At 40.7% G+C, this 25,117-nt stretch overlaps 2 protein-coding genes across 7 annotated transcripts in view; both read left to right on the top strand.

Annotated features, from left to right (window-relative positions):
- Positions 1-11,437, top strand: part of ZNF143 (zinc finger protein 143) — a 39,859-nt gene extending 28,422 nt beyond the window's left edge. For 2 of the 3 annotated variants that reach the window (XM_021403212.1, XM_021403213.1), the window contains 4 exons: positions 444-592; positions 2,282-2,443; positions 3,252-3,398; positions 4,463-11,437. In XM_021403212.1, the coding sequence (XP_021258887.1) occupies positions 444-592; positions 2,282-2,443; positions 3,252-3,398; positions 4,463-4,546 (542 nt within the window). In that variant the 3' untranslated portion in view covers positions 4,547-11,437. Of the gene's footprint in view, positions 1-443; positions 593-1,066; positions 1,148-2,281; positions 2,444-3,251; positions 3,399-4,462 lie in introns of those variants that run through there. The other variant, XM_021403214.1, reaches the window with a different exon arrangement.
- Positions 13,602-24,100, top strand: WEE1 (WEE1 G2 checkpoint kinase). Of its 4 annotated transcripts, none has more exons than XR_002440584.1 (13): positions 13,615-14,398; positions 15,706-15,914; positions 16,399-16,465; positions 16,549-16,721; positions 17,582-17,703; positions 18,364-18,510; positions 18,910-19,005; positions 19,080-19,165; positions 19,399-19,569; positions 19,660-19,805; positions 20,759-20,888; positions 22,351-22,460; positions 23,988-24,100. XR_002440584.1 is itself a non-coding variant. In XM_021403210.1 (12 exons), exons 1-12 carry the CDS (start codon positions 13,832-13,834, stop codon positions 22,381-22,383), a joined length of 1,947 nt encoding a protein of 648 aa, XP_021258885.1. In that variant the 5' UTR covers positions 13,615-13,831; the 3' UTR covers positions 22,384-24,095. The 4 variants fall into 4 exon arrangements, 2 of the variants coding, with proteins under 2 accessions (XP_021258886.1, XP_021258885.1); XR_002440583.1 differs by having other exon boundaries at positions 23,632-24,083; XM_021403210.1 differs by having other exon boundaries at positions 22,351-24,095.

Raw genomic sequence — 25,117 nt, 5'->3', positions numbered from 1 at the left:
CAAATTTGCTATAGTCCCATGCCATCTTTTGAGGGAATTATAAGATTCTTTTACTGAAGTTAAACATTTATTAAGATCATTAACTCAAATCTTCACACAAAGCCATCACTGTATTCCTCTGTCTGTTTGTTAATGAATAACTCCTTTAAAACTGCCGCTTGTGTTCTCATAAGGACTCTTGTATGGAGAAGTTAACATTTAAAGAATGAATTAGAAATGGTCCGTTGCCTTTTTAATGTTTGGTTATAATCTAAAAATATATTTTTGTTATGAGTAGTATTTGAATGTCTTTTCTTTTTCACATCTTTCAACGATCCCTTTTCCACTGAAGTATTTAAAAAACATCAAACCAGGCTGATATTTATTCCCTGTTGGTGATCTTTCCTGCCAGTATTTAGAGTATCCAAACTAAACTACTCTCTTGCCTCCTTTGTATCAAATAGGTCAAGGGGAAGATGTTCTGAAAGGCTCACAAATAGCCTATGTGACCGGTGTAGAGGGAGAGGATGTAATTTCTGCACAGGTTGCTACAGTTACTCAGTCAGGATTAGGTCAACAAGTAGCACTAATTTCCCAGGATGGAACCCAACATGTAAGTAAAGGTTATGCTGAAGAGATGATGAAAATAAGTTGAGAGTTTAGGCTCGTGTGCCTTTGATAAATATGTGCTTTGATTTCTCATGGAAAGAAACTTCTTTGAAGATAATGCAGTATGCTTTGGATTGGATATCCTCTGGAACACCTAAATTCAACCATATATTCTGTTGTCTGAAACTATATTAATACAATTCTAGATTTTTTTTCGTCTATCCTGTTATCTTTATCACTTAAAAACTCTGGAAGTCTGTTATGCTCACACTGTAGGAACAGGCTGTATAACAACTGTAACATATGCAACATAGTTACTGAGGTTTCCCAGAATTTCCTGATTAATAGAATTAATAGAATAATATAACTGATATCACTGTTGTCTTGTCTGCAGACACTTTTTAGAAAAAATAATCTTCTTAGTCCTGGTGCCTGTTTTGCAAACAGTTTGGTAGTATTCAATTCTTACAATTTCTAGCGTAAACATGAGAGGATCAGGAAATGGAATGACACTACCTCCACTTGAAAGTTCCTTTGGATAGCTTTTTGTAAGAAGTAGGTAAGAAATCCACTGAGTGTTGATTTCAGCACAATTCTTTAGTTTAACTCTGGTAATACATTGAATGCATACAGGGAAAAAAATATATTTCAACTGAGAAGGTAGCTGCCATACCAGTAGCATACAAAAAGTATTTTCTAAATCAGAATTGGAGATGAAATATTAAAGGGGGCTGTCACATTGCCAGACTTGAACACTGCAGCAATACTAAGTAACCAACATTTTTACCCATGGAAATGAAGGCCTTCAAAAGCCTTAACATGAAGTTCTTCTCGCATCTATTAATCCTTCAGTTTGACTTTAGTTCTGGAAAGTTTTATTGGCTTCTAAATCTGGCATCTTGTCACTGGCTGATGTCCTAGTACATTTATACTGGAGACACAAGTAATTTATATCAATTTTTAAATTATTTGTTAATTGATGGTTTTAATTCTGAGTCCTTACTAAACCTCTTTAGTGTTTCCGATAAGATAAAAGCATGTGATGTGACTGCCTTGAGTCTCACTGTCCTCTTGTGTAAGACCCATGCATAGATAACCTCGCATGCAGTTATCTGGGGTATGATCTGACTGACATGGAGTTCTAGACTCTGATGGGAAGCACGCAACCTCTTTCTCAGTGCTGCACCGTAATTTTATTTCTGTAAAGAGATACATGGGTGTGTCTGAAAGATCATGGGATGTTAGATTAGATCTCCATCAGTAAGATGTTTGTAATGAGGGCTCTTCATCTCGACTGGGAACTGGCCGAAGAGTGACAGTGATTCTCAGGAAATGCATGAGTACGTCAGGAAGTGGAATAATAGCTGCTAGATCTTGTGGCCAGTATGTTGCTGTGAATGGGACTTACGGTATTTTTTTCAGTGCTATTATGAACAAGTTGCCTTTTCATTCTGGATTGTTAGGCAGTTGATTTTAAGTGAGGAAGGTGAATTTGCACCTTCTCCTGCTGAATCAACTAACAGGAATTTGTTTGATGAATGGTGCTACAGTGCAAATTTATACTCTGATTTTTTTCAAGTCTTACTTAAAAACATTTACCTGAAAACAACATTATGTTGCTGAAAGCCAAACTCAGGAATGACTTGAGCAGCAATTTAGCCTTCTTTACTTCGGGAATTATTTTATGTTTCAGGTCAACATATCTCAGGCAGATATGCAGGCCATTGGAAATACAATCACTATGGTAACACAAGATGGCACCACTATCACAGTCCCTGCCCACGACGCCGTCATCTCTTCTGCGGGAACACATTCAGTAGCAATGGTTACTGCTGAAGGCACCGAAGGACAGCAGGTAAAGAATTATCCTCTGTACATAGGTAATGTTCCTTTTAAGATGGTATAGCATAAGCACAGAATTCATCACAGTATTCAGCACCTGGCTGTATCATTCCCATCAGAAGACTATGGTGTGTTCTGTTCCATTAGTACGCAGCAAAATACTACAGGGTGTTTTAGAAACAGTAATTGGGCCCCAAGAAAAAAATCTGAGGTTCCAGTTTGATAATTCATGTAGGTATACATAAAACAAGACAAATACTAAGCATTTCCCCCAGAGTCACACAGTAAACGAGTGGCAAAGCTAAATGTAGAATCCAGTGTGAACTGTAAGTTTACTGCTTAATATTATGGGATTGTAATCTATTTTGCAGAGAGGAAACATTTGTAAGTATGTATTTGCAGTTTTGCTATTAATATACAATAGCTAACTTTTTTAGTACAATTATAGTGATAGAGCTTTTAATATTTAAGTGAAAATACATCCCATTGTTCTAAAAATGTGCCGTGTGAAAATGAATATATTTACTTCTTAGTATGAGTGTATGTGTTCCCTGTATGTGTAGGTAACCATGGGCTTACTGATACAGTTACTGAACGTCTGCGCTGTTCTGAAGATACTTATGTTTTGAGAGCTAACAGAAGACTTTGAGAAACACAGTGGTGTAATCTTTCTTAAAAAATTATCTGCTCTGTAGGATAAAATTATGCTCATGAATAATCAGAGATTTGAATGTAACTTTAATTTTGAAGATAACTGTTGTATGAGGTGAATAGTGTTAATCTGGAATCATCCCGTTGATTCTCATCCTTTGGTCCTGAAGGTTGCCATTGTGGCTCAAGACTTAGCAGCATTTCATAGCACCTCATCAGAAATAGGACATCAACAACATGGACACCATTTAGTGACCACAGAAGCTAGACCTGTTACATTGTTGGCTACATCCAATGGAACACAAATTGCAGTACAGGTAAAATGAAAAATGTTTTTTGGAGTGTTTCTTGCTTCTAGAGCTAGAAGATCCTAGTAATATAACAAAATCAGTCTAATAAGCTTGGCTTCCCTGAAAAAACAGTCAGTAACCACATAATTTTGTATTTTCAATTGTATATAGTATTAGGAAGAATAATAATAAGCATCCGGTTTTTCAAATCTACTTGTAGAACTTAAAAAAAGAAAAAAAAGTGGTTAGGGGAGGGCTGAAGTTAAGGACAGCTGAATCTTTCACTGGAGAATGATGCACATAGTAGTTGGGAGTCAACAGGTTTTTAGTGGAATAGTGTGTTCATTCATCCTTCAGCGTTACATATTAAGGTGATCGGGAGTACCACATTATCAAAGTTAAATTCCTATGAACGTGCCTATGCAGTTAAAATTACTAAATTGTTATTTGAACCCCAAAATGCTAGTAGCAAAGAAGTGTAAACAGTCATGTAGAAAAAGCAATAGTTAGAAATCTCTCTCTTGTAGTTACATCTACAAGATAATCGTGTCCTCTCTAAACTACTGTAGAATAGAACAGTGTCGTTGTGACTGTTTTTTATATAATCAGAATTCTGCAATAGGTGTACATTATATATATTATAAGCAGTTGTTCCAAAGAGCTTATTTTCTCAGAAGATTAAGGAAACGGAAAGTGTTTGTTTGGTTTACCAGATCTAACATACAATTCAATGGCTACTGTGAATTTCAAAACCCTTATTTTAGCTTTGTTACATCTGTCAAGTTAAATTGTCTAAATTATTGCATGTAATGAAATAAATTTACCATGCAGCAATTCTTGGAAGAAAATTAATTTGGTAAAATACGTAGAATCTCAGTTTAATCTGCTATCAGGGGATCTCTTTGTTTTCATGCTGATTAGATAGCTGTTATTGTATACGACCCAGGCGAGGTGTGACAGTGTAAATCACGCTTATTTGTGCTCAGTACCGATTGGTATCTTTGCCTTTGGTTTCATCTTACAAATTTGTAAAGAAAAATTAATCTGTGTAAAATTTTAGATTTATTTATGTTTAAATGCATTTGTTTCAGCTTGGAGAACAACAGTCTCTGGAAGAAGCCATTAGAATAGCTTCCAGAATACAACAGGGTGAAACACCAGGAATTGATGATTAACTTCAAAAACTGCTACCAGAACAATAGAGTGAAAGGTATTTTGTTTTCAAACAACAAAGGTTCATGCCAGCAGCAATCCATAAAAACTTTGAAGTTCCCCGCTCATTGATACTGTGTACACATTTTATGCAAGAGCAAAGAACGTTTTGTAAGTGTTGTGTACATAACCCGTGGAATGGACTGACATCATCTACTTCCAACTGTTGTATATTCAGGAATATGGAATTAGGATTATATAGTAAATTTCCTTGTTATCCTTTCATCAGATTTCAGACTGGTCTACAAGCAAGTTAAAAACAAAGCAGAAGTATTGGAGTTAATTTTTAGTGTCATGTACAAATAATGAAGGCATTACTGAAGATTTGAAGTGTTGTAAAGACTATAACAAAATCAGAATTTCAAGAACCCTTTGAAGTTATAAAGAAGACAAAGCCTTTTAAATTGCTTTCCATAAATGGAAGAGTGATGGATTTTGAGCCTACTGTAAACCTTCATATTTTGATTTGTTTCATACAGATCTGAATACTCTTTAGATTATCCACCCAATCTCATTCACTGTAAATACAGAATGTTAATGCTGGAAGTGCTAATTGTATTATCTTTAAATTGGATTATGTACAAAGGAGAAACTTTGGTTGTTCGATATTAAAAGAAGTAAATCTAATGATTTCGTTTCTTTACATATTTTACTTAAGATGTTACTCTGAAAATATTATGCAATAAAATATAACAAGATTGTATTATCTAGATAGGACGATATTGTTCTGTGACATACTGTTTTACTTTTAATGGGACAAGTTAAATTATTTATTTACGGCCTTGTATAATTTTTTCCAAAGTTTATTTATCGTAAATTTAAATTTTTGACTTACTCGTTTTGACCGTGGTCCACTAAAGTATGTGAAATAATTAGTGCTAATAGTTATTTTAAGCATTCTAAAGCACTACAAAAATTATTACTAAGCATAATTAGTCAACTGATTTTGACTAAAAAGTAAACTATGGGTTTTCAAGAGGAATATGTTCAAATGGTTCCTTTGGGGCATGAGTACATGTACTAATAGTCTGTTTTCAACAGTTCTGAGTGCCTGCAGCTACAATTCGCTACCTAGGATGTGTTGATAATCAATGATTTTGAAAATCAGGACACAAGTTACTAGACAAAAAGGATTAATTAAAGATTATGTAAGTACAGTGCTCCTCTCCACCTATCATTCTGTAAAGGAAAAAAAAAATGCATTGTAGATAAATCTAACACGTACTGTAAGATGTAACGTAAAACTTTTTATACAGAAAAATGTCTTTTCTTGTCTTGTTAGTAAGCTTGTTGAGCAAGTTAAACTAACTTGGCTTCCTGTAAGATTCAGTGCTTACTTTAGATGAGTGTCAAGAGCACTTCTGAAACTGAAGCCCCACCTTTATCTTCCTCGAGGGAAGGATTAAACATCTTGGGGGTGAAATGTTGATCAAGTAATCATTTTGTACGTATTGTGAAGTGCTCATTTTACGTTTTAAAAAAAACAAAACAACTATGTACTTGGAGGTATTTGACATCAGGAAGGGCAAACTGAATTTAATGTGATTTACTATATTGATACGGGTTGCAGCTTTTTATGCTTTTCATACAGATGGCCAACTGCAAATTGCCGTGAGAGAACACAGTACTGTGGGATAAATGTGGTCATAACAGACTTATCTCCAGAGCTGTCACAGAGTAAAACTTGAAAACAGTGGGGTTGTCTGCAACCTTTGTATAGAACTGAGGCTGTTTACTTACTTAGATGCCAGATTTCCTGAAATTTTAAGTAATTTTGATGTCCCATGGAGATAAACTGTACTATGCAAAGAGGTTAATTATATGTCAACTAGATCAGTTTCTTAGTTTTTACGACCTTTTAGAAATTAAAGATGTATCATTTGACATGAACGTTCAAGTTTTTTTCTTAAATTTCATTGCTAATAGTTTTTGGAAACGGCTGGAAGTGACTTAGCAAAGAAATAACATCAGTGCCTCTCATTTCCCAGGACGTTTTCTGACCACTGTACAAATGTGAGTATTACTTCCTCCTTCATACTAGTCAGTTTCCTGCAAGGTATTGAAACTAGCTTGGTAAGGAAAAGCTGCAAAATACTAAGTGATTTTTCTTGAATCTTACAAGTTGTTCTTGCAAAACTCCGACAGTCAAAGGTTGCACTTCCCCCATAGCTACCCCTATAAAGGAAAACATACTTAAATACTGAATAAACAAGCCAGACCGACTTAGACTGCTTAGTCTTGAAAGAGAAGCAGAGATGATTATATGTATTTTCTCTGTGAGGCCCTGTATGTGTAACAGACTTTTTTTCAGAGTGGAGAGTCCTCTGTGATTTTCTGCCCTGTTTCCCTTCTGGCAGGGGTGGAAGGAACTGTCTTGTGAGCAGATACTGCCATTGGAAGGTTCTGTAGTGGAGAACAAAAATCTGTTACGCAGATTGAAATTGGGTGAGGCAGGGATATTGGTGAAAAGGATATCAGGGGGAGGAAGCAAAGAATATGCCCAAAAGGACTGGGTGTTAGGCAGTAGAAATCTCTTAACGTTTCCCCATAGACTTTACTCCTCTTTTTGAATGTTCTGTTTCAAAGGGAGTGGCACGCTGGGAGAAGGAAATTGTAGAAGAAGGATCCTATGAAGTAGAGCAGCCCTTCCTCTTAGAAACTGGCTCCCACATGTCCAGCATTCCCAGTCACAATTTTTCTTTCAGACTTTAATTCCAGCCCCTTCCTTAAAGGAAAAAAAAACAAGCCATCTCTAGACTTGGCAGTCAGCACTAGGGGATTTGCTTTTCTTTACTGTAGTTCAGTGCCTCTCCAGATAGTAAAAACAGGGAGGCAATTATTAGGGGTGCTCGAGGCTGATGACCTTCTGTGCCAAAGGCACTATGCATAACAATAGGACAGTTCTTACCCTAAAGAGCTTAATGCCAAAGCACACGTGAATAGGCTGAAGCTGCAAGACTGTGTTTTTATAAGAGTAAATCCTGAAGCCTGACAACAAAGTTGTAAAAAGCCATAATCCCTGATAGTATAAGTAATCTCAGCGACCAATCAGCTGACTGATACCAGAGATATTCAGGCACAGTATGGGAGGAAAAAAAGGACATGTGATGTCTGCCTAACAGAAGGAGAAAGCTAATAGTCCAGATAAACAAAATGTCGGAGCTTGGAGGGCAGCTCTTCCTAAACTTTGCTCTGGTTCCTAACCTTCACTACAATGTGGGGAGCACTTTGCTTGACGGCATGTTCTGGCTTCTCTGACAGTCATGCTGTACTAGAACACTGAAAAATCCCAGTGTGCTGCGTACTTCACAGGAGGCAGAGCCCTAGGAACAGGAAGCTGTTCAATCAGTTTTAACCGCCAGGAAAAGATGGCACAGAGTAAGGGTGTGAAGAAGACTGTTTCTGAATCCAGCAACTTAAGTGCGACATCTGTTAAACTCAGACTGCGTACCTTAGGGTGACCATAGCTCCGGCTTAACCAGAATGCGCAAGTGCCCTATAATGAACCCATTCCAGTCACGTAGTTTGTTTTTGAAGGGTAACAATAAGATGTTTAGTACAGATTTTAGTAGAGTTTTCACGTATAGCACAGGTGAAAGTAAGAGTAAGGTGGGCAGGAAAAGGATTTTCTAAGGGAGCAAGCTCTTACTTTTTAGAAGATTGAAAGACTAGAAGTGAAGAGTAACTTGTATGCTATTCAGCTATCTACAGTTGTTTGACGCTTCAGAAATATATCATTTCAGTCTTTATCATTTCTTTCTCAAAAAATACCAGAATGAACATGTGTCTTGTCTTTGCAGATGCATAAATTCAGACTCCAGCTCATTGTTGATAATAATGTACGCCTATTTTTGCAAATCAGTGTGTATTTGAATAGTGGATCTCCCAAAAGTATTTTTTGCTCCATTGGATAAAAGCCTTCTGAAGTTTGAGCCCATATGACAGGAGACCAAAAGCCAGTCTTGGTTCTTTTGCCTTAAATAGTAAACTGTACTCATAAGTCATATATCAGCATTTTTTGTTGTCATGTTGTGTATTTGCAATATAGCTTAGGTGTTTTCAGCAGTTTTGAAGTTCCTTTGATATTGCTTTGCCAGCAAAGTTCACTTGGCCAAAGGAATATCTGACAGTGCGATTAGACTATCACCTTTAATAGTAATTGGCTGGCACCTAACCCCGCCGTTAATGTGATAGCAGACGTTTTAACTGGGGAGTTATGTTCAAAGCAGACTTAATTATCCCAATAAACATACAAGCTTATATCAACAAGGAAGCATTTAGTTCTACATAGTCTGTGTGTTTTTCTCTAATGGAAATGTGGCCCTCTTAAATCCCATCCAGCTCAGGTTTTGAAGAACTAAGAGATCATATCTGGATTCATTTTGTTCTGTTTAAATTATTTGAAGCATTTTACTCAAAAGAATGACAAAATGTTGATGCTTTTTGAGCACAAATGATTGTGTGGAAAAAAAATGTCTTACATGCTTCCATCAAAAGCCCAGCATTTACCCTCAACATGTTGGCTGACTGCTGTGTTTTACGTACTTATCTGGGGAGTTTCTGATTCGCCATAATGTTGATTCTGTAGTGTTTGGCTAAGGGACTTCTGAGCAGGTATCTTAGTGAGACGAGACAAGGGAAAGACATTCCTGATACCTGGCAGGTCTGCTGACATAACAGAAGCTATCACGGCACTGTAGAAAGCTCCTAGAGAAAAAGCAAGGTTCCAAAGCTACATCTCCCATGGGCTCTTAGCTTTGATGTAGAGTTCATTCAGATTTGAATGTAAATTACGATGACTGATAAATAAGCAAATGCAGAAATGATTTGTGGGGCAGATAGAATCTGCTGCTTTTTGCTTTGTAAACAGGTACACTGAAGATAGAGGCAGCTTTTTTAAATGCTTGTAGGTTTCTTTCGATAGTTTTAATAGGGAGAAGGTGTCTGAGTTTTTTGAAACTCATAGTATAAGTTTATATCTGCTTATCTGCATCTCTAAGAAACACAAGATAACTTATGTTAAATGATACACGTAAGAGATTATTAAAATAAATTACAGTAAATTTGAGAAAAGGCAGAGTACTTTTATGATTTTGTATGTTTGCAGGAGGGGAAAAAGATAAAGATTAGCGATGCTGGTAAATTAGTAGTGACTACTTCATTTATGTGCATGGGAAGTATTGAGGCTTTTAATCTCAGATTAAAAAAATCTTCTATTCCAATCATTTTAACTTCACTTTGGCACAGGAAAGGGGCATTCTTATTATGCCTGTTGTTTTCAGTCATGGCAATCGTTCTCTTTTCAAACTAGAAGATCGTAGCATAGCACTCTGCAAATTTCAAGAAAATTTCTGATCTGAATACAACTCACAGGATCCGGATACTTCTGCCATTTTCTTTGTAACCAGAGGAAGAAATGCAGGCAGAAAGGGAATCATTAAGACCTGATAAAGAGTATATGCTTTCATTGCTATAAATACTGAGGAATTGTGCCTGACTGCTTGGCAAAAATCTATGTTTTTTTTTGAATATAACTATAAAGGTAACTTATTTCTGAGTATTTTCAGGTCTTCCTTTGAATTCCCATATTTTGGGCCCAGAATTTCTTCTTCAGTAAGAGGGTGTCAAATTCCCCTTTCTGTTGTCTACCTCAATCTCTTGCTCTTGTGTTCACCCAGGAAGTGCAAATAATATCCTTGCAAAATGCTCTATCTACATGCAGTGTATGGGCTAAAAAGAGTAAAAGGACTGGCAGCATCAACTACAAGCTGCCGTAGAGTTTCTGATTTTCATAGAAGCAACCTGACCTTCCTTTTCTTCAGCTTTTTCACTTTGTTTATCCTTCTCATAAAATGAACCAGTGTCAAGACTAGGGTGGCTGCTCTACGATGGTTTTCATCCAGTTTTTGGCAGAACTCTTCTAATTTGATCACTGTGGTTTTTGGGGGACTGCAGATGAACTTGTAAGTGCAGGAAATCCTGACAAGTAGGCACTGTACTCCCTTCTGTGGCAGTTTCCTCTGACAGCTAGACAAATTGGCCATTGTTTCATTTCTTTCCCATTCATCATTATTTAGGTTGTCCTGCTACCCACGAAAGAGAGAACTGTTTCCCTTGAAGTTTGAAAACTCCTAGTTAAAAGCTGTTGGTTATCAGTGAGAGCGTGCTGCCCCAGATAAGGATTTCTGGTAGCAGAAATCTTGAGTGCACCGGACTGATACACATTTTAATTTAAAAGCAAGTAGTTTTTTTGTTTTTTTTTTTAAATGCAAATATATTCTGAAAATAAATTGAATTTGTAGACATTGCACTACTGCTAGGCATGCACTGCCTGGACACCAGGGTACACATCTATTCACAGGATCGGGTTTTTATTTAGCATGATCTACAGGAGCTCAGAGGTGCAATTTAATGAGCTTCAGAGAATTAGGGCTGAGTTTGGCTCCAAGAGTATAGCGCAGTAGAAGACGACTCTGCTCTTCCCTGCTCGCCTCTCTTCTTCCTGTGACAATCTCCTCTGCTAATGTACTCTCTAGGGAAATGGGCTCTGTAGTGCTTTTTATTTAGGCTGTTGATAGGCCTGGTAATGTCAGTCCTTGTCGTGGTGGGCAGGATAGCCAAGTTACCATCCTCATGCTTGGGGAGAATCAACTTCTCTTCAATACAGCTATTGATAGTCCCATCAAACTACAGCAAAAACACAGCTCATGCAGATTCAGAATGGCACATATGTAGAATCTATGAATATGTGGTCCTTTTATAGCAGCTACACGTTTTGTTAAAGTTGCTTATTTATTCAATACTTCCTTTTCTTATTTGTTGTCAGTTTGGAAATAAATTTTCTTTTTAAACAATTGGGTTTATTTTGTTTATTTCTTTCACTGTTCCTTTTTTCCTCTGGCATTTTTCTGTCTTCACATTCTTTAGAACTATTTCCTCTTCTGTACAAACTCAACATTGTTCCACTTGATGTTGTCCAATTTAAGCTGTTACAGTGACCAACAGTTAAGAGGTTGCTCTGTACAAAGAGGCTTCTGAAGTTCTATTTGCCACTTACCCTCATTAAATAGCTGTGTCTGTAGACTCCAGAAAGCAGTGCAGCATCAGTTACATTTAGATTGAGTTTGGGAAGGAAACTGCAGCTTTTACTTTCTTTCCTTTCTTTTTCCCTTTTTTTGGGGGGGTGGGGTGGGGGAGGGCACAGTCAGTTGTTTTGTTGAACGCTTAAGTTCTTTAACCTTTTATAAAGAAAACTTTATGAATGAAGCAAGCCACAGTTTTGAGACCTTCATAAGGAAGTGCTTTTCATCTCTACCTGTGGGCTATTGATCAAGATGAAAGCTGTGTTTTTTAAAGGCCTTCTTGTATTCCGTCTATCTTGAAACTCAAATACTTCAGTTGGTATCTGCTATACAGTGCATTCGTGTTTTGAATGGGACGTTATTGTAGTTCTAAATTATTGCAAGGCAAGTGTTTGTACAGCACTTGGCTTGGTGTAGCCATCTCTGTGTAAATGATGCCCAGTTCTTTTTTTTCATAGATTACATTGTCTGACTTCAGTTTTCAGAAATTACAGTTTTCAGGTTTCTGTAATCTCAGAAATTGTGTTCTTGTAGATTGTCACTGGTTGCTTGAAAACAAAGAAAGTCTTTCAGTCTTTCAGAAAGTTTTCAGGCTGTCAGAAGTGTGAGGACTATATGGGCTGTGACACTGAAGTGGAAATGTTTCTTCGTGCTTTACCAGAAGAAAAACTAATGTCCTCTGTTCCTTGAGATGATGGTGGAGCCCTGAGCAACACCAACCTTGTGCATAAACTGGGAGTGTGCGGAGGTACTGAGTCGTGTCAATGGCCAAAATGTTCAGCCAAATTAATTTAAGGCACTCATTATTTTTGCGCAGCACCAGCGGCCTCAGGTTTGTCCCAAGGCCTCTGCTCCTGGAGATCAGGCCCCAGCAATCATCAGGGAAAACATGGTTGAGTACTAACTTTGTTCTTTATTAACCATGTGTTTTACTGTGTTATCTCTGAGATTTCAGACTCTGGACCATGCTCCTTGCAGAGGTGTCCCTCTGCAGCAGAGCAGGCTGTGTGGTGAGGCAAGGCAGGGGCACCAGAGGGCTGTTGTGCGGGGTGAGAGCATCCCACTGAGCTGTGTTCGGGCCGAGAGGCGAGGGAGCCTGACAGCAGCTCAGCAGGGCCGTGCTCCCGGCTCTCTGAGCTGCCTGGGCTCTGGCGGCTGCAATTTGTCAGGACCTTTGTTACTCAAGGGATTTGTTTTAAGGTGATTGGGTACGGGAGGTTGGTGGTTTTGCTGGGCTGCAGTAATCAAGGTAGCACAAGGCACAGCGTGAAGCACAGAGAGGCATTTGAGGTGGGGTTGCTTGTCTGATCCCTGCAGTTGCTGCAAGTAGCGGCAGCGCACTGTGACTCGTTGGGCCCTTTAAACGGCTCTTGTGGGAGTTACCAGTGACAGCATGGGGTGCCGTGAGTTTCCTGTTCCTAAGAGCAAATAAACGGCATGGAGTGTGTTAGCTGAACTGCACCATAATACTAATTTTCAATTTAGCTTAAAAAAAAAAAAAAAAAAAAAGACTAGTTCAGGACAAAGTGCGGCGTTGCTTTAGGGCACGTGAAACTGAGGCTTTCGGGTGCTCTTCTACCACGGAGCAAAGAACTCGCTGTAACGCGGGTCCCCCGGAGCCGAAGCAGCGTGGCACGCAGGACTCGAGCTCCCCGCCCGCTCTTCGGGCGGTTCCGGCCGGGCCCGGCCCCGGCCCCGAAGCGCCGCAGCCGGGTGGGGCTGCACCCCGCGGCTAAGATGGCGCCGGGCCGCGCGCCGCAGAGCTCGGACGTGTCCGTGCGGCCGCCTCGAGGCCCGGGTCGGGTAGCGGCCCCGCCCCCACCCAACCGCCCTGTGGAGGCTCACGCCCGGCCCCGCCCCTCCTCTCTCCTCGTTCGCGCCAAAGCGCTCCGTGACGCGAGCGCGTGGAGCTACGCCACCGCCCTCCGTGTTTTCAAACGGAGGGGGCGGGCGCGATTGGCTGGCGTGCGTGCCACGTGACTAACGGTCGCGGGAAAGCCGCGGAGTCCGAACAGCGCGAGGTGCGCCGTGCCCGGAGGCAGTGCCGCGCGGAGCAGCCGACACCGCGCCCAGGGCGGAGCGGGAGCAGCTCGGCTCGGCTCGGCTCAGCTCAGCTCGGCGCAGCGGGCGCGGCCGTGAGCGGGGCTCGCCGAGCAGCGAGCCGCCATGAGCTTCCTCAGCCTGCAGCCGGCGGCGACGGCGCCGCGGCGGGTCTCGGCCCGGCGGGCGGCCGCCCCGATCCGGCAGAAGCTGCTGTTCCTCAGCGGCCACAGCGACTGCGAGGAGGAGGACGAAGACGAGGAGGAGGAGGAGGAGGGCGGCAGCAGCGGCAACAGCACCGGCGAGGACTCGGCCTTCCAGGAGGCGGACTCGCCGCTCTCGGTGGCCCGCACCCCGGCGCGGGGCGGCCCGCCCCTGCTGGAGGAGGAGGAGGAGGAGGAGATGGAACCCGCGGCCGCGCCGCTGCCGGACGAGGGGGACTCGTGGGAGGAGGAGGGCTTCGGCTCCTCGCCCGTCAAGTCGCCCGGCGCCTACTTCATGGCCGGCTCGCCCTCACCGCCGCCGCCCCACAAGGGCCGCCGCTTCGGCGGGCGCTCCCCCCCGCATCCGGCGGCGGGCGGCTGCCGCCTGCGGGGCGACGAGCCCGGCTCGCCGCTGCCCGACTACCCCGGCACGCCGCCGCACAAGACGTTCCGCAAGCTGCGCCTGTTCGACACGCCGCACACCCCCAAGGTGAGCAAGCGAGGGAGCGAGCGGGGCGGCCGTTACCGGCGGGAGGGGGGGGGGGGGTGCGCCGCCCCCCGCGCCCGGCGGTTGGAATGCGGCGCTGCGCGGGGCCGGGCCGGGCGCGGCCGTGGCGGTTATGTAAGGCGCGGGGGGCGCTCTGCCCGGCCACGGGGCGGCACGCGTCCCCCGGGACGTCAGCATGCGCTGCCCCCGCTCCGAGCGTTGCGGACACGTGAGGCCCCTCCGTGCGGGGCAGCGCCCGGGAGGCGCGTTCCGGGCGTTGGGCAGAAACGCCCAGCCGTTCCCGTGCTCGCGGGGAAGGTGAAATAAAAGAGGAATGACGTTCCGCGCCGATAGAATGGCAGCGTTCTGTCGGCCTTTGTACTTTTGCAACCTGGTTTTTGTTTTTCTCCCCGACTTTCTCCGTAAATGAGGTTTTCCCGGCGGCGTAGTACCCTGTTTAGATACGGCGAAGAGGGAGATGGTCTTACAGCGAGTAGGAACGAACCTTTTAGAGACGCAAATCTTTACTGTGATACTTAAACCAAACGACTTAACGCCGAGTTTCGGCGGAGATTAGTTGCCCCAGTTCCCTGCTGGTTATTTTGGGGAGGTTACCTTTGGAATTTGGAAAAATCGGTTGCGTTATCCAGTGGGAATGCAGAACTGTTCTGAGATTCCGTAGAACCGTGAGGGTCTCCATCTAGTCTAGTTTTGGAGAGCGCAGCTGGGACGCTCTGCGTGCAGTCCTTCCCTATGGTACTTCAGACTTGGTAGGACGTTGCTAGGATGAGGTGGCGCTCCTGCTTGCGATGCGTTAGGTCAGCGCTTAGCATCCTTGTGAGGGTGTGGGAGGCTCGGCTGCGGGCTTCTACGCCCGATTTGATGAAGGAACCTTTGATTTGGTGGTGGTCGGTTTTTGCTTTAAGTTTGCCGTCGAAATTTGTGGCCTAGTATTTAGCCTAACCTCCGTATCGCTTATATAAAAATCCTGGCAGTACATCACAGAATGGTCTTTGAGTTTCGTGTGTGTTGCTTCGTGGATGCGGAACAGTACCCGAGGAAGGTTAGGTGATGGCTCGATTAAAGAGAAAAACACTGCTCTCGTCATCACTTCTGTCTTTTCAAAAGTATTTCAACACTTAATGCGTTCTTTAACTGTTTTGGTGTGGAAATGTAGGCACCGTTTAAACAGCTCGTGCTTACTTTGATTAAGCGATATTGCGATAGTGGATTTCAAATGTGATGTGACTTTTTGTGTCTAAAGCTATATTAAGCCTATACATATCTTTTCTATTTTTTTTTAAATACAGAGTTTGCTTTCTAAAGCTCAAGGACTGGGCTCCAGCTCAGTCAAACTTCGAGGGGGCTCTCTATTTATGAACGTTGGGAAATCAGAGAAGCAAGATTCAGATATTAGACAAACGCCTCATGTGAATATTAATCCCTTCACTCCTGACTCTATGTTCCTTCACAACTCTGAAGGACAGTGTCGAAGGAGGAAGAGAACACACTGGAATGAGTGAGTAATACGTATCTTTCTTTGTGAAGTTTATTTGTTACAAATTGCTTCTGTGAGAATAGTCTTCTTGCAAATCTGTTAGTGATGCAGAACAGAGCTCTTGAGCTCATGCGTCTTTGAGGCGCATGATAGTGTGGAAGAACCATTTAGTACTAGATCTTCTGGTTAGTACATGATGGGAAAAGATCAGATTGTGTCCTACAGTCTTTTTACCTTACTGAATGAACTTTGCGCACAGCTGACTCTTGAGGAGGGGCAAAGACATTAAATACCAGCCTGAAACATGAGGAAAGAAATAACAGTGGTGCTTGAGCTTTTCATGAGTTTGTTTTGACTAAGTTTCTGCTTATAAATGCCTAGTGTTCAGTTAGACTAAGCCTAAGGGGAGCAGGAGAACTGAATCTCAAAACAATCAATAGGTGCTAGACTGGAGTTGTAAATTAAGCCATTTCAATTCTGCAAAACTAACAAGTGTGAATTCCAGCTCTTGTGGAGAGGACATGGAAGCAAGCGATGGAGAGCCCGAAGATGAAGCTATCAGACCTGCTAAGGTAATGAACATTTAGAGCTTCGTGTGAATTTTGGCACTTTGTCTGTCTGCACATCTTAGTATTTTTCTTTCTGATCTCTGCAGAGGATCACAATAACAGAAAGTAATATGAAGTCACGCTATGCAACCGAATTTCATGAGCTGGAGAAGATTGGATCCGGTGAATTCGGTTCTGTGTTTAAATGCGTGAAGAGGCTTGATGGCTGTATTTATGCTATAAAAAGATCCAAGAAGCCCTTAGCTGGCTCAGTGGATGAGTGAGTATTTCCTACTCTTACAAGCCACCTTTTGGTGCTTTTTTTGTGTGGTTGGGTTTTTGGTTTTTTGTCTGTTTGCTTGTTTTTCTTCTAAATACTGTACAAGCTGAAGAAACTGGGGAGGAAAGATTAGTTGACCACAACAGGTTTATCCCAATTTCCTAAAAGGAAACAGATTGCTCTTGTCTGGAAGTAAAAAATAATGCTCACTTGCGTTAGTGGCAAGAGGATGCTGTATGAATAAACAGTGCCACGCTGATCTTTGAGTTACAAGAGGAAAACATTGTTCCCCCAGCCAGGTGCTCGTCTGTGTCAGGTCTGAGCGACATGCAGATTGTCAAGCATTTTTTGAATGAACTTGATATCTTTTGATATACTTTTTCCCCCAGTGTTAAATGGTTATACTGGTGTGTGCTGTTGAAAACTGCATATCAGGCTTACGTAAGAGAAAGTAAGATTCTTCAGTCAAGCTCGTGGCACAAAAACTTACTTATAATCCTGGCTTATGATTTTTTTTTTTCCCTAAAACTTCAATGATGCTTCTGCAAACTTGCTGCTGAGAGTGGCTGGAAAGCAAGTAATGCAAGTGGCAGCCCCCTCAAGCTACGTCTGCAACAAAGCCTCGTTTTTAACGTTTGATACATTTAGCCTTTTAATGCAAAATAAATAGCTTTAGCTGTTTGGACGTGAATACAAACCCAACATAAGGTGCCACAGAAATGAACGTGAACATTTTTATTTAAAGACCTGAGCTGATAGAGAGGCATGATGTTATAACGAGTTTCTGTATCAAGCTGAAATTGAACTAATTTCACCTCATAATATTTATGTGTGCTGTTATTTTTTTGTGACTGTAACAGGCAAAATGCTTTAAGAGAGGTTTATGCACATGCAGTTCTGGGGCAACATTCTCATGTAGTAAGATACTACTCTGCGTGGGCAGAAGATGATCATATGCTTATACAGAATGAGTACTGCAATGGTAAGTCCTGTTTATCAATTGATCTGAACTTGCTTTAATAACCTGATTTTTGAAGATATACGGTATCTCTACAAATTGCTAGCATTAAGCAGGAATTGATTGCCCTACAGGTTGCTTGTGTTATCATTGTCTCAAATGTTTTATATGTTCCTTTCTGTTACATAAAGGGATAACAGATACACGAAGCGATAATTACAAAATTGCAGATGAAGTGTTAATCATTCAAGAATATTGGAACTACGCTAGGCATTTGTCAGCAGCAGAGTTGTTCGTTCTTTTGTATAATATCTCAAGCTGGAATAGTGGGAAAAGGTTTTCCCCTGAAGATTGAGGGAACTGCTGTGCTTGATACCCTGCCAGAGGTCTAGAAGACAGAGGGAGACCTTTTCCTTTGTGTTCTGTTATCCTGTTGATTTGCATGGTGACTGTAGCAGACTACACAGGAGGAAAAAAAATAATAATACATTACATGACTATAAAAGAAAGAGATAATGCACTTGATTTTACATTTCCTGTGCATCGTCAGCAAATTCTTGATGATAGATTTGCGACTAATTCTGGAATTCAGTTGTACTTAAATTTTGAAAGCTAGTTGTCATTGCTTCCCCAATTGTTTGATGGAAAAAAATGCTTAATCGTTTTCTTTAATACCTTTTCTAGGCGGCAGCTTAGCCGATGCTATAAGTGAAAATTACAGGAATATGCGTTATTTTACTGAGCCAGAGCTGAAGGACCTACTACTTCAGGTGGCTCGAGGCTTAAAGTACATACATTCAATGTCACTGGTACACATGGATATCAAACCTAGTAAGTGTAAACTGCTTTAATCTACTGATGGTTTCCTCAGTTAACTTTATCTGCTGTAGACAAATGAGCAGTTAGCCACACTTTATTAACTGTAAATTGTTCGTGGAAGTTCTAAGTAGCAGTACAAAGATGTCAGTTATGAAATTGGCTAGCAAACTTGAACTGTTAATGAGTTTATCTTGGATCTTTTTTGTGTAATTGACTCTTTCTTGCATAATATTTGGCTATTCTCCCAGCAGAGAGGCACAGAGTGAGAGTGTGTGTTTGTGTGCTGTAATTTCTTGCTTAAGGAGTTGGCTATGCAACTGAAACTTCTGTGTGGCTAAAATAAAGCAGGTGAAACCAGGCAAAGTAAAAATTGGACACAGACCTTTTTTTAACAGTTGTACTCTTTTTCAGGTAACATTTTCATATCCAGGACATCAGTGCCAAATACAGCTTCAGAAGAAGGTGATGATGATGAGTGGTCATCTGATAGAGTCATATTTAAAATAGGTAAGAAGCAGCTCACTTGTGCTTAAGAGTTGCATCGCCTGCATCTTCTGAGCAATAACTTCATGTTTTTGCAGGTGACCTTGGTCATGTAACTCGAGTATCGAGTCCACAAGTGGAAGAAGGTGACAGCCGTTTTCTTGCAAACGAAGTTCTGCAGGAGGTAGCTATCCTTCTTGTGGAAAATACTTGTGTTAGGTCTGCATGCCGTTTTCATTACTGATTTGCTGTCTGCCACCTCCTTGCAGAGGGAGAAACTTGTGAACAATGTCTCCGTGAACACTGGTGAAAATGTGATAATGTGGATATGTTCAGTGTTGATTAGTCTGTCTGTTAGATTTATTTTTTATTACTGGATAGTGTCTACAGTAAACTTATTTTTCTTTATTTTTAAAGAACTACACTCATTTGCCAAAAGCAGATATCTTTGCTCTTGCTCTAACTGTTGTCTGTGCTGCTGGGGCTGAGCCGCTTCCAACTAATGGTGACCAGTGGCATGAAATTCGACAAGGAAAGCTACCAAGAATACCACAGGTGCTTTCTCAGGAACTGCTGGATTTACTAAAAGTAAGCACTCTTGTTCTAGCCGCTCACTGATTTGTGTGATTTACTGCATTACTGGCCTTAACTAGAATGACTTATTTTCTTTTTTCCAAGGTTATGATTAATCCTGATCCAGAGAAAAGACCTTCAGCTGTGGCGCTAGTCAAGCATTCAGTGCTGCTCTCTGCCGCAAAAAAGAGCGCGGAGCAGCTGCGGATAGAACTGAATGCTGAAAAATTCAAAAATTCACTCTTGCAGAAGTAAGTAATTCCTTGGAGTCCTTAAATATAACTTAGTTTCTTATGGTTTCTCATGAGATTGTTACGATTGACTGCACAAAGAATAATTTGACAGGTTGCTCAGGTATGTAAGGACAGGTTTGCTGAGGTAACTTGCTTGCTGATATAAAGACAGGCATCTACTTGCAGTTCTGTCCTTAAAAAAAAAAAAAACTGTAAAGCTAAGAGTGACTTCAAAGGTATACCTGTGCACAGTAATTTTCAATTGTATGTTGTTTTATTAATTAGCTCGAGAAGGGTTTTCTGTTTTCTTAGCGTGCTTGTTTAAGATACTACTGTATATGCAAGATCTCTGTGGAGAGAATCCTTGTAAGGAAACTCAGCTCTTCTACTGTGTCTTTCAGTGGAAGGAAGAATTCAAGATTAGACTTCTAGAGAAGAATAGATAATATATTGTAAATCTTAATTTCCTAGTATTGGTACGGTGGGTGAGTTTACACATGTGCATGTGCGTGTAAGACTGACTTCCAGTCTCTTAAGGAAACTGCTTTAACAAATGGATTGGATTATTTCAGTGAAGTGGCATAGTGTTTATGTGGAGAAGATGAGATAGGACACTGGTGCTAATAATACTCTGTTTTGCAGGAATAGAACTAACCAATTGAACGAAACCATGGACAGTGATGACTGTCACCAGTTATCACTGATGATAAACGGAGTTGAAATGAGTGTTACATAAAGTTGGAAAAGCCAGTGAGCTATGCTGTGTATACACACTTCCATTGACAGCATACGCTTCGCCTCTAATAAATACAAGCAAAAGCCAGTGGGGAGCTATTAAAGGTTTTTATCCCAAACTGATGGCAAATCTAAATTCTGTTCTAAATTGCTGTAATTAATCTGAAGTGCTTAATGTGACATGCATGTAGTCTCCTACTGGTGCTTGCTGAAGTGTGGCTTCCAATGTCTTGCAGAGAGCTGAAGAAGGCACAAATGGCAAAGGCTGCAGCTGAGGAGCGAGCGCTGTACACTGACAGAATGACAACTAGATCTACGACACAAAACAGACCATCTCGACTCATTGGCAAGAAAATGAACCGCTCAGTTAGTCTTACTATATACTGAACTCTGAGGTCCAAAAGAACTACTGAGAATGGCTATAGCATCTCTGCTGGACTGAAGCCTAAGGATTTGAAGGGAGCATTCAATTCCCGGTTTCTTGTCCTGTCTGAACAGTGTCGCTAGTTTTACAGGAATTGCTTCTGGGTTTTTAATTTCTACAATATGGCTGATGAGCTGTATTGGCCATTTGAGATAATGGACTTGGTTACTGTCTGTAGAGGATCCTGGATGTTAATCCATAAACATTTTAGTTACACTGTTAGATGTTACATCATCCCAGGGTTAACCACTATAGTGGTGTGCTGCTTTTTAGTGTTACAGCATTTGTAATAAGAAGTACTATCCCTAATGATCTTTAAGAAGGAGGGAAGGGGACTTGCTGTGTTACTGGTTTTGGAGCAGAGGGGAATAAATTTTGACAGACGGGCTTTAAGGCCACCTACGCTCGATGTACCTGATGTCAGGTAGACTTCTATTGTGAATTTTATTTGTATATTCAACTGGGAGCACTTTGTAGGCATTGCATAAACCACAGCTTAGAAACCTGTGGAATTAAGTGCCATGTGGAACTGCTGCTATTTTAGTGTTTTGTTCTCGCTGTAAACTGTAGCATTAAAACAATCATTCTTGTGTTAATAGGCTTCTTGTTGAAACAATTACGTGAATCAAATCTAAGCTGCGTTTTAGTGAAGGCAGCATTTTTTTCTCTCGAAGCTAGTGCATTGTGAAATAATGCACCAATTTAATACTTGGACTCTGTATTAGTGTAGTGCAATTGTTAATGTCTTGGCTATTGATGTTCTGTAATACTTTCTAATAAGGTTCTCTAAATGTTGGTATTCTCTTCAGTTTTTCATTCTTGAGGCTCTTGTATATTTTTTTATGTTGAAATACCTGTAAATAATTGTTTAGCGTAAGTGTTCAGGCTGTTATTCATTTTTTATGTACATAAGTTTGATTGTGCATATAGTATACTATACTAAAAATGCAGTCTGGGATGCCATCAGAAAAATTTTAACTCTTCAGTGTTAAGTTCCCAAACGAACAGAATGTGGCCATTGAAACTTGTACTGATGTTGGCTTTAGGTTAACGGATGTTACTAAAAAATAGAACTGTTCTAATAACTGGCTTGTCTCTTCATTCATTTTAGTGTAAACAATGTTCCTTCCATTTGTGCTCTATTTGTTTTTATTAGTGTTGAATTTGAATATTAAAGTTAAAAGTTGTGTTTAGTAGTGTCCTATGCTTATTTAAACTTTATAGTTGTGGAAATGAAATGTTGAGTCAGGAATATGGCAAGTCCAGATTAGATTTGCTTCCTATTCCTGCCTAGTGCTTTGTGATTCCCTCTCAGGAGAGTGGGAGTCACTGATAGGTATGTTGGGACAAAAGCAACACAGTCTGCTCGTGCTGGTGTATGTCAACAGCAGTCTGTCTCTACAGCTTCAGGATCCGTACTGCGAGGTGGGAAGCTGAAGCCACTGGAGTTGGAACTCAACTAACTGGACTTGAAGACTTGGGCAGACTGTGAAGGAAGACCTGCTGCTTCTGAGGTAAGGAGGAAAACTCATGAATTGCTGAGAATGGGAAGAGAACTGTTAATGCAGAAGCTTGGAAGGAAACTGGCAGGAACTGAATGGAATATGATAAGAGCAAATTTTCCATGGCATGGATGTAAAATATTCACATGTATGTAGTATACCTTACGTAAAGAGGAGAGCTACATTAAAAGTAATAAAGGCTAGCCTATTTAGGAAGTTTTTAGGTGGCTGTATTAAAACATTAATTGAGGGTGGCTTTGCAGAGATGTTGTATATAAGTTGAGTGGACCTGCAAAGTTTAACTTGGCGGTTTTCTTATTAACTGCTAAGTATTTTTATTTGTAAGGTGTTTTGGTGCTCTGTATATGACAATGAATTCAGAGGCTTGTTTTAGGTAACTGCTGGATAAGCAGTCCTCATCAGTAAAAACTGATAGACTGGAGTTCCTTTAAGATTTGACTTGGTGTATATGATACATACACATAGGATACACATGAGACATCTCTTAAAGCATGCTTCTAAGAAGTAATGAAAATTAATTAGTAGGAAATCAACAAACTTAAGCCTTTTGGCCCGTGTAATGTAAATATATTAAATCTACCTATGATAATTACCTGTTGTTACTTCAGATTGTTACTTCAAGCTCATAACATCGTTACAGATTTGCTGCACAAACAAGGTGTATGCAGTGGCTATGTAGACTTGATGGTGGCAGGTTTTGTATCTGCAGTGTAAGAGATGCCCAACCTAAAACATACAACTGAAGTGGCTTTAGGGGTTTTAACTTTCTCCTATGTGTGAAGGAGAATGTTTTGAAAGGAACTTTTGATTTTTTTTTTTTTCAGTAGTTTGCAGGAGCAGTAAGAATGGTGAAGTTTTATCTCAAATTTTAATAGGAACAACTTTCCTGAGTCAGGCCAATGGTGGTAAGGCTGAGAATCCTGACTACTATGGGAAGAACCAGAGAACTTGTGAAATGTGTCAATGCGTTCTTTCCTTGAATACTCAGCATCCAGTGATTTGTGGTTCAGGTGCTTGCTGAGTGAGAAGCGGTGTCTCTATTTTACTGCCCTTGAAGGATTTCTTTACTAGAAACTAAAAGTAACAATTGTGGTAGCTTATGAATTTAATGCAAGAATGTTTAGGCAAAAATTGTACAGAGATACACAAGACACCGTTTCAGGTGGAAAAGGAAACTACTAGCTTCTTGTGAAATGCACGAAGTCAGACGTCACCTGGAAAAATTCTGCCAAGCGTGACGCAACAAGATGAACTTCAGCACTTCAGAAGAAAGTTTTATCTCAATTAAAGAAGCAAGTATCAGAACTGGGAGGTGAATGTTATTCAAAATGCCTACATTCAACTTCAACTTCCACTATTTTTCCTGTGATCTTTTTTCTCTAGGCTCATTTTGCAAAGCAGAGGGACTGTAGTACTTTGACTACTTAGATCAGCATGCCTGACTTTTTGAAGAACTACATATAAAGAGAACCTTGAAATAACAGTAATGCTGGTATTTTATATTCTTGCCACCTCTAGACATGTCTGCCCGTCTTCTGCCTGAATCTGAATCCAGTGCCTGCAGGTCAACACAGAGTGGTGACATGGTTGAACTGAATTTAAAACAAAATAAACTCATGTGCAACCTACCAAAAACTGATTTTGTGACCTTGTCTTTAATGTGTTTAGTAGTCTTCAGCAACACCTGCTAGACAAAATAGTCAGCGAATGTTTTGTCTAGTATGTGTTTGTGCGCTAGTATGGCATTTCCCTCATTATTAGAAATCATTATTTTGTTCTACTGGAGTGATTGAGCATTCTTATCAACAGTAGTTTAGGTAAGTGGTGACTCTCTTTTTGATCCCCACTCTGTATTTCTGTAGCCTTGGAAAATATACCACCACGATTTCACTGTATATGTAATTTTGATATATATCAAAAGCACGTTTAATAATTCTCAGCACTTGTACTGCTTACCAATAGCCTTGCTATGGCTGTTTTCAAGGGCTTGTTCTAAAGCAGTGGCCAGAAACAGTCAAACTGTAGCTCTTCTCTGCATGAACCTTCCCTTTTTTCAGTAACTGCAGAAGCCATCTGAGAGCTTCTAGCTCCCCCAGTTGGAGGCTGCTGAGTTGACGCAGGTTATCATCTGAAGAAACGGCAGGGAGACGGCAGGAAGAAGCAGTGGCTGGGCAGGACAGCACATAGGAAATTAAAGTTCCACTTCTGTTTAAACAGTTGGAATTGGGTGAAGATGCTATCACCTTCAACATACAGGGTTGGGGTAAGGGAAAGGGAGGTGCCTTGAGGAGAGAATGTTACTGAGCCTAATTAAACAGGAAGCAGTTTATTACTATTTAGCGTGTTTGAGGACCTGAGCTTGTACAAGCTCAAAAATCACTTGAGGTTCTGAGTTTTCCATTACTTTCTCTTATCAACTATGAATGTAGTCTAAGATGCTTGTTACCACGAATGAACCAAAAGATAACTTAGTGCTCCATATTTTACCTCTATTAAGTGTGACTGGAAAAGCATGTGTATAAATAGCTGAAAACTGTATGAAAGTAAGAGTGCTTTGCTGGAATATCTTTAAAGATTGTTCTAGAAATCTTAGAAGCAAACATCAGATTAACTTTCTTTTTGTAGGTGAGACCGAGCTAACATTTCAC

Source organism: Numida meleagris, chromosome 6 (genome assembly GCF_002078875.1).
Source record: "Numida meleagris isolate 19003 breed g44 Domestic line chromosome 6, NumMel1.0, whole genome shotgun sequence".
NCBI classification, from domain to species: Eukaryota; Metazoa; Chordata; class Aves; order Galliformes; family Numididae; genus Numida; species Numida meleagris.
Note: the sequence above shows the minus strand (reverse complement) of the source record. Positions and strands in the feature narration are given on the sequence as shown.